The sequence below is a fragment of the Mastigoproctus giganteus genome, chromosome 10 (assembly GCF_048544385.1).
Source record: "Mastigoproctus giganteus isolate SK-2022 chromosome 10, ASM4854438v1, whole genome shotgun sequence".
Taxonomy (NCBI): Eukaryota; Metazoa; Arthropoda; class Arachnida; order Uropygi; family Thelyphonidae; genus Mastigoproctus; species Mastigoproctus giganteus.
This window is the reverse complement of record NC_143584.1, coordinates 171,467,380-171,477,536: the sequence shown is the minus strand read 5'-3', so window position 1 is coordinate 171,477,536 and position 10,157 is coordinate 171,467,380. Positions and strand designations below refer to the sequence as shown.

The 10,157-nt window shown below is 34.6% G+C and overlaps 1 protein-coding gene across 1 annotated transcript in view; it reads right to left on the bottom strand.

Moving 5' to 3' along the window:
- Positions 1-724: 724 nt before the first annotated feature.
- The window catches only part of LOC150079481 (D-3-phosphoglycerate dehydrogenase), a 120,835-nt gene continuing 111,402 nt past the window's right edge, over positions 725-10,157 (bottom strand). Inside the window, exons 10-11 of the mRNA XM_090383731.1 lie at positions 8,359-8,596; positions 725-1,029 (exon numbers count right to left, since the gene is read on the bottom strand). Coding sequence (XP_090239857.1) covers positions 875-1,029; positions 8,359-8,596 — 393 coding nt within the window. The 3' untranslated portion in view covers positions 725-874. The remainder of the gene's footprint in view (positions 1,030-8,358; positions 8,597-10,157) is intronic.

The window sequence follows — 10,157 nt, the reverse complement described above, 5'->3', positions numbered from 1 at the left end:
TGAATTTATTTCTGATTCAATATATCATACATAATATTTTATTAAGTGTTACAGATTTAACCCTCCAGAAGGCATGCTAGCATAAGTGCAATAAAAAATTGTCTTTTAAAGGTTTGTTTTTATATATATATATATATATTGAAAAACTTATTCTAATGAGTGCAGTGTTACTAAACAGATTGAAACCTAAGTGAGGAAATTTGAGGATAAATATCTATTAAAGGATATAAGTTATCTAAAATCTCACTATTGCTTTCAATTATTGGCACACTCTAAACAACATATGAATGGTAAGTGAAATGTGGAGACTTGAAAGTCTAAAAAGGTGTAAAAAGTGCCAAACATCTTGCAAACACTTGAGGATGAAATTATTTTAAAAAATTATGCTTACAATTAAAGAAATATTCTTGTTTGTATCCATTATTTCATTAAAATAAAAAATTACTTTATGGAGTTCACAATTTTAAACCAGTTCTTGTCTTTATTGAATAGAAAATTGCATATCTGCACATTCAGAAATTTTGTTTGGCTGCTGGAGAGTTAAGGTGGTTGGTTTTTTAAATAGTACTCAGATTTTTGGAGATTAATGCACACATGTTTAAGTTAAGATTAATTTTACAGGTAATTCCAAAAAAAAAGTAAGCATCTAAAATAAATTCAAAACTCAGACACTTATCTGTGATCAAAGAGCATTTATTTGTATATCACAGTCAAATTAGGAGTTTAGAATATTTGCAACAGTGGATTGATTATAAAAGAAAAGCACAAGGCCTTTTCTTAATTAGTACTAAATTTTAACAGTGATTATAAGAGGATGTGTGCAGCTTGAAATGTAGAATTAAACTGATATTGCATTACTTTCAAGATGCACTCATCAAACAGTAACTTGTGCCCAGAAATCTAACAGTGATGAAAGAGATTCTGGCATGTGGGGCACTTCTGTATTGCAAGCAATAAGACACCAGCCTTGATTATTAAGAGGAGTTGACCATGAAGCTGAATGTATAGTTGCCAAATTCATTATTGCACCTGAAAGCAGAGAATAAAGAAATAAGCTACTGGCCAATAAATCATAGATAAGGTTTAATCTATCGTTAAAGTTTAATAAGGCAAAAAGAAGATATTTAAGTTATCAATTCATATAAGCATGATCATGAGCACTGGACTGTTTCAATTATTATTAATTCAAGAAATATAAATCACTCATCCAAGTCAGATATTAACTTAGATTCAGTTTAAAACTGAAATCTGAATTTTGATATAGAAGTAATCTGATTTATAAATGTCACTGTTCCCAAAAAGTAGTTCATAAATCAAAAGTTCTTAAATTGGGACTGGTTTTTCTCATACATAATGATATGATTTGGAAAGTTATATGAAAAAAAATAATAATAATAAATAAATAATAAAGCTTTGCATGTTTTTTTTTTTTACAGTACTGTGGCTGCAAACTGGGTTTATGACAGAGGGTCCATCTTTTTCACTCAATTTAACCTGTTCTACATATCACTTGTAGTATATAGTTTGCAACATTTTTTTTTTTTTTTTTTACTAATTCTGAGAATTTCTGCTTATGTTCATTAATGAATTGGTTGTCAGGTGTTCTAGTCTAGGTTGCAAAACAGGAACACAGGATAACATCATTGTTCTGTGTAATGTTCAACTTGTTTCATTGTACTTGAATGGTGCAAAGCTAATTAACAATATCTTTCAACAAGATGCCAAATAATGTAAAATTTCAGAAAATACTGATGCAATTTCTCCATGTATTGTAAAATCGGGAAAGCTAACTGTTTGCTGATTTATATACTGTACATAGATGTGAGGCAGGAAATTCAGTTGATTCAGCCATTTGCAAACAAACAAGCATAAGGAAAACATGCAGCATATAGAAAGAATGCAAAAACAGATATAGCATTTCATGGTGACAGTGATGCTGCTGTATATGGAATGTCTATTTGCATCATTTATCAAATGAATGTAATCTTCCTCTGAGTTGTACTAATCATGCAGGTATAGTTATATTATACAAATTTGTATTATAAAAGTATAAGATAATTATAAAAGGGCAAAATGGCTGGCACCACTAGTGAAATTACAAAGTCAGAAAAAGAAAGAGTTAGTGAAGGTTCTGAAAAATGTGCCATGTTCAACTACTGCAGATGGCAGTAATCAAAATGATTCCAAGTTATATCATTTTAGTGCTAAAAGGAAAGAAGACAGATTTAAGCAGTTTCAGTTAATACATGCCACTGAAGTAAAAGATTTTGAAGCATGTGTGTACATGTTGACTGTCTTTGGGTAAATATTGAACCAGACTGGTAGAACAGTAACAAACTGACAAGTCTATTTAAAGAAGGAGGTTATAAGAAGTGCTATGTGAGCACGTTTTAGTTACCAAATTAAAAAGCGCTCACATGACACTGTTCCTTTCAAGAAAGGTTGAGCTCCAGATGCCTATGCATATTTCGGACTCTTGATACTGACACCAATTCCCTAAAGCCCACTTTTTCAGCCACTTTCTCCAAACAACATCACGTAATCACTATAGAACTGTTTTTTAATATTCCCAGTTCACTGTTTGACTATGCAGGACATTTTCATAGTGAAAAATGCCAAAAATTATGCAAGTCAAAAAATGAAAAGCACAATTTTCACATTTTGCTGAGATTGTTTTAGAGAAGATTTTATTTTGATTTCAGCAAAGCATTTGACTCAGTCCCACATGAGCAGTTACTTTATAAGCTGGAACAGGTTGGAGTCACAGGAAAAATCCTTAGATGGATGGCTTCAGGGCAGGAGGCAGAGGGTTGTGATAAATGGTTATTCCTCGGATTGGGTTGATGTAACAAGTGGGGTTCCCCAAAGATGAGTATTAGGACCACTGTTTTTGATTTTCATAAATGACATCAATGTCTAAATTTGCAGATTATGTAAAGATTGATAGAGTAGTTAATTATCACTGCCAAGCAGAGCATCTTCAGAGTGACCTAGATGGACTTCAGGCATGGTCAGAAAAATGGCAGCTATGCTTCAATCCAGCAAAATGTAAGGTATTGCATCTGGGGAACAGTAACCCCAAAATAAACCGATACACTTAGCGGAGTTGAACTAAAGCCAGTAGTGGAAGAAAGGGACTTGGGTGTTACGATATGGTCAGACATGAAGTTCTCCAAGCATAAGACTGGTTTGCAAGGAGGGCCCATGGTGTCCTATCGATGATTTATCGAACAATTGCTAGTAGAGATAAGGATGTCGTACTCCCATTATATAAGGCTATTGTTAGACCACACTTGAAATACTGTGTTCAAGTATGGAGACCACACCTAAAGAAAGACATTGTGCTCATTGAAAGGGTCCAAAGATTGGTAACTCGCCTGGCGAGATCGGCAAGAAGACCGATATGAGGAAAGACTTTGAATATGTGGGCTACAGAGCTTGGAAACTAGGCACCTTAGAGGAAACATGATTGAGGTGTTTAAGGTTCTGAGAGGCATAAGCAAAATGAATGAGGACAATTTTCACAGTTATAAATGATTCTAGAACAAGGGGCCATAATTTCAAGTTACGGGGGGGGGGGTTAAACTGGATTGCAGGAAATTTTATTTTAGCCAGAATTATAAATTACTGGAATAAGTTACCTACATGGGTGGTAGAGGCTGACAGGTTGGGGAAATTCAAAGGTTAGCTGGATAATTACCTACGGAAGGAGGGAAACACATAGGTTATCTATTTCCTTTTCTCTTATTATTATTTTTTTTTTTTTTGGCTGGTGCAGCATAAGCCATACAAACTTCCTTGCACCATGAGGCCATTGCTAATACTAAGGTCTTCTATTGAGAGGACTGGTCCTTTGTTTCTGAGTCACAGCCATATACCTGTGAATCATCACAAATAATGACAGAAAAAAAAAAAAAAAAAAATTCTGGGTCACAGCCATAGCAATAATGATAGAAAAAAATAGTTTGGGTCAGCAGCATGTTTACGAAAATCCTAATATTCGAGAACTTGCCATTTTCTGTGAACATTAATGAGAATGTGAGGCACAAACTTTGCTAAAATGTGTCATATTCCCAAATCTTGTGTTAAAAATTGACTGATGTCCCATAAGAGATACCAGTTTCACCAGCAATTTCAATCACTCCTGCTCAGAATGAACATGAGTGATTGAATCACTGGTTTTTAAAGTTGGAGGGCAGAGATAGAATCATCTTTGATGGAAAAAGTCCTCTTTAAACTTTAGAAACCATTGAAAGATCTTCAAACAACACATAGCATCTTCTGCAAAAGCTGTTTTTAAACGTTGTGGGATTGGGTTGAATTCTTCCCTCACTGGAACCAAAATTTGATACAAATTCACTGCTCAGTAAGATCACTCATTTTAAAATACAACAGAAATACATAAAAACACCTATTCAACATACGTTAGTTCAGACTAACTGCAGATAAACAGGTGATACATGCTTTACTATGTCCAGATGAGTTGTCAAACTTGTTGCATCAAGTTGCAATGCTAGGATACCACAATTGAAAGATACAAATCTGTCCCCAAATTTTCTGATCACACCTCATCCATATTACATACACAAATAAGAGCATTTGTTTCACTGTTTGAACAACAGTTTAAACATTTGTCCCAGTGTGGCAAATTCAGAATTCCACTGCCACAAGTTGTTAATGTTATATGTGCAGCAGCCAGTGATATACAGCAATTTTCACACTCTCATAAGTCTGGAAATGCTGGCTAGCAAAGATCTTTTTCTTCAATGAGCTAAAAAACAAAAAATTTCTAGGTACAAGGTTGTGTGGCATGGAAGCACCATAATAAGAAACCTGCAGATTCTCTAAGTGCTTTTTAACATATGCAACCTTCTGAATGCTGACTTAACAGCATTAATAATAAAATTACTTGAAACAACCAACTAAAACACAATATACTAAAACTAAATAAAAAAAAAAATCATGGAATTTAGGTGAGGATAAAATAAGTTAAAATCAAACATAATAAAATCAAGCTTTCAAGGCAAGATGCTACTTTGTTGCCCAAGTAGTGCAGAGCATAAATAGGTTTGTCATATAATAGAGGGTAAACCCAGGACATAATATAGGTTTTTTTTTTATTATAGGTGTCATTTTATTTTATTTATAGATTTTTTTTTTTTTTTTTTTTGAGAATCATTGTCCTTGTTTTACCCTCTATCATATGACAAACCTATATTAATGAATTTTAACCTATATTACTCTATGTATTTTTATCTTATATTTTGGAGCTGTGCCTTATAACCTCTCTCGGGCTTCTAGACTTCATTTTTGCTTCTGCTGCATGCCTTTTCTATATATACTGCCATGGCACTGTTCTTCTGAATTGGCTTCTATTAATTCCCCCCCCCCCTCTCTTCCAAACCAGTCTATACACATGCCACAACCAGTCAGCATTCTGTTACAGTCCAACTTCAACTCACAGAACCAACTTTTCTTCCGCATTTATTCCTTCAACTTGCATTTTCTGGAACAAAACTCCCTTCACACATAATTCCCGAAAATTACAATCTACAGAAAATTAGTCTAATGTCAACAACGATCTTCTTTCTTTCATCTTGTCAACCTTCAACCCATGCATGGTACTAAGTACTATAGGCTTGAACACCTTTTGTGTGGGGTGCCTCCGTAGCCAGGAGCGGCAGTGCATAGCACACGCTTCTTGATTAGACCGGGGTTCGAGCCCGTGACCACCAAATACAGAGGATGCAGAAAGGTCAGGGAATGACCACCGCATATCCTCAGAGCAATATGGCCTTAATTGCTAATGCTCCTAAAAACCAAATAACACCAACATAACCTTTTGTGTTTGGGCTTTTCATAAAAAATAATAGCAATAATAATAAAATTAATAAAGTTCAGTCAGTTGTTTCAAGTAATTTTACTGATATGGTCCCAATGTACAAGACCTATTTTCTAATCAAGAAAATGTTTTCTTCAGTTGGTGTGATAATCATGATATACCTCTTTAACTTGTGAAATTAAGATACAGTAAAATCCTGCTACTAAAATTGCTTTTTTTAAACAGAAATTTCACTATAGTGAAATTTCTGTTAAATTTAATGTCCCTGACAACTTCCCTTATTTCTAGTGCTTTACAAATCTCATCTGAATGAAATAGTTCTGATGAAATTTAGTACGAGTTACTTGAAAAGTCTATCTATGCATAAAATGTATTAGTTTACAAAGACAGAAAAACTACAAAAATCACAGATAGTAGCAATGGCTATGTTGGTTTCATCAGTTATCCAAAATTCAATACCTGGAATATTGTGTCAAGTGCACCCCACATTCTATAAATATAGCTAAGGAAGGAAAACAAACTCAAATAGCATTTCCTTGAACAAAAGATGTTTTGAAATATATACAGCAAAAGAATTCAGAATCAAGTCCAATGTTGGGCAGACCAATTTGTATACCATTTTCCAATATCCTTGGATGATCATCCAGTGATTAAAAAAAAAAAAAAAAAAGGTGTGATCACAATCTGAGTGAATCAATTTGTTTCTCCCCCCTTTCCTTTCTTTCTCAAGAAAAAAAAAAAAAAAAAAATTGTTCCTTATCAAAATAAAAATCAAATCTGGGGCTATAATGAAACAAACCTTATATTTTTATGATTTTATGTATTTTTCTCTAAAAATTCCCATAAACAGTCTACTTGTTCTTCAAACAAAGCACTAGCATTCATAATATACATTACAAATAAGTAATGTTATATTTTTCTCTTTAGAAAAGAGTTTGTAGCATATAAGCAACTTGTGATGGCAGCCTCACAATTTGAGAGAAAAATGTCTTAAGAGAAAAAAAAAAAAAAAAAGTCTTTTTCATTCAAATTCTGCCTGGTGTAAACACTGCAGCTGGTATTAACAGCAATGCAATAGTTAACAATACACCATACATTTTTTGTGGCAGCATATATGCTAAATATCACAATGTGCACAATGGTATCTGCATACATTACACACACTGGGGTGGACAAAATGAAAGCCCCTGTGATAAGAATTACAAGTATGCATTAATATACTTTGGCCAGCATACTTCGCTTTTAAAACAGCGTGTATTCTATGTTGAATAGATGCAAATAAAACTTGAACTGTCTTAAGAGGAATACTGAACCATTCTTCATGCTCATTGAGGAGTGAAGGTAAAGGAAATCTGCTTCTCACTTGCATCTCCAAACATTCCCACAGTGGCCAAATAACATTTAAGTTTAGTGATTATGGAGGCTATGGGAGATGTTTAGCCTCATGTTCATGCCCTTAAAAACCAAGATTAAACACACCTGGCTGGAGCATTATTAACTTGAAACATGGCATTGTTTATGGGAAAATGTTTATACCATGGAATGAGCCTGATCAGTCAGAATATCAAGATAATCAGTGGCAGTAATTTGCCTGCTCAGGGTGATGATAGGACTTAAAGAATACCAAGATATTCCTGCCCAAACCACTGCTGATCCTCTTCCATGTCTGGCTAGAACAAGACAGTTAGAATGATGCACTTCCTTTGGCATTTTGCCAAACGTAAATACTCCCTGATGTTGGAAAATGTGCAAGTGATTAGTCGTCTGAAAACATGTTTCCAATCATCACGTGTCCATATTTTATTTTCCTCATACCATTGCATCTCCCTATTCTAGTATTACCATCAGTAACAAAAAAGCTTGACAATAGCTACTTTTCTTAAATTTCAGCTTTATGAAATTCTCACTGAATTGTTTTGCTAAGACTCACATTAAGTTCTGCAGTTATTTTTGATGTAGTTGTTTTCAGGCTACAATATTTTCAGTGGTCTCTTTCAGTCAGCCATGATTTTCTGCCACAATTTACCCTATCAGATTTTGTTTTTTCCATACTTGATGAATGCAGGCATTTTCAATACAGTTGCTCTGGATACATTAATTTGATCTCTTTGGAATTCAGGCAGTTCATTTCATGTACCCTTTTTATATCCTCTTCAGAAAAACATCAAATAAATATAAGCTGTCTTTCCTACATGCAACAATCAAATCTCAATCTCTCTCTCTCTCTCTCATCACTGCGTGTTCATAAATACATCACACGGCTATTACAAAAATTTTGATTATTTTGTTTCCCCCCATCCTATATGTTACATCTACAAACAGCCAACCCCTCATCCACTTTAAGATTAGCATCTGGCCATTTCTTTCACTCCAAATCTAATAAGACTAGATTAGTTTCATATGTTATTAATAAAGGGAATCCAGAAAACCCATGATGGGCACTTGTGATACCTATTCTGAAAAGTAACTCAAAGGTCCTTATATTGAAAATAATCAGAATAAATTCTCACACTTACCAATTGTTTCAGCCACTGCTTGTGAGGTATAAAGTCCATGACACAGTATTAAATTTCTTCCAATTGAAAAAGGAGGAGAGAATATTGTCCCATCAATGCTATTAAACAGAATGGTATTTCCTTGAACAGTCCCTACTAATGAGTGACTAATTCCATCAGTTGTAACTTCAAGGGCAATAGCCGACAGAAAATTATCTTTCAATGAATTGGGAACATCAGCATCGTGCCCTTTTGTTATCTAACAGTGGAGAGGGGGGGAAAGCATTTTTTAGTATATATATTTTTTCAAAATCAAATTAAAATAATTTTCTTAAAATACTTCAAGAACAAAAAAAATACATATCAAAAATTGTAATTAGTCAGCACAGATATGGTTAAGTTGGTTAAGTTAATTTTATAAAAATTAAAACTTTAAAATATGAATTTCTGCATATTTTGAATTCGCTGCCCAACACTAAAGTAAAATTAGTGCCAAACACTGAATCAGAACATTGAAAAAGGTTAGTGTATAAGTTAGTGCTATTACATCATTTTAATATGCAGCAACCTACTAAAGTAGTATATAAATGGCATCATTTAAGTATGTCTCATATTGTGAATACCTTCACAATGAGTTGCCATGATAGTGCACTACCTCGACGCTTCACCAACGGAAAAGACTATTGTTACTTATTCTCAGCAGATACCACCACCCAGACAGCACCGTTTCAGAGCTAGTTGGCTTCTCCTTGGTGGGTGTGCGGGTATCCTGGTGTTGCAATGATAACAACCCAGTTGTGAAGTATAACTCCACAATATGAGATGCCTGTGGTGTGCAACTGGTTATCAGCCTGAAGGCACCTGGGGTGGATGCGATCTATCCAGTTATATTAAAGGAGGCAGCAAAGGAAGTAAGAAAACCCTAGCCATAATTATGAGAGCTTCCTTGGACTCAGGAGAGGTCCCCATGGGCTGGAGGTGTGCAAATATATCACCAATTCACAAAGGGGGTACAAAAGGTGACAAGTAATTATAGACTTGTTAATTAATTTGTGTTCGGGGGAAAATAAATGGAGTCACTGGTTAAAGAATCATTGCAAGATCATCTAGACAAGACTGCAGTAATAGTTAAGACACAGCATGGGTTTGTTAAAGAGAGGTCTTGTCTGACCAATTTGATTGGATACTATGATGTGGTCAAAGGAACTAGATGTCAAAAATAATTTTGATATCATATACTTGGATTTCAGGAAAGCTTTTGATACTGTTGCACATGGAAGACTGCTGTACAAATTGGAGAGGTATGGCATTAAGAGTAAGTTGATACAATGGATAAAGGGATGGTGAATGGGAGACGACAGAGAGTGGTAATCAATGGACACTGCTCTTTGTGGACAAATGTTATTAATGGAGTTCCCCAGGGTTCGGTGCTGGGCCCATTGTTGTTTTGTGTATTCATCAATGATATTGATGAAGGTATATCAGGATTAATGTCCAAGTCTTCAGATGATACAAAGGTTGGCAGGGTTGTTAGCAACAGTAAAGACAGAATGTTACTCCAACTGGATCTAGATAAGTTGGGCAAATGGGCTGAAGTGGCAACTGAAGTTTAACATTGACAAATGCAAAGTACTGCATATGGGTAGCAATAACCCAAAAGAAACGTACCAACTGTATGGTACTACACTCAGGGAAGTGGAAAGTGAAAAAGACCCGGGGATAATTGTACAATCAAATATGAAGTTTGCTGAGCAGTGCAGATGGGCTGCCATGGCCGGTTATGGAGTCTTGTCAATGATATATAGGAATTTTGCTAGCAG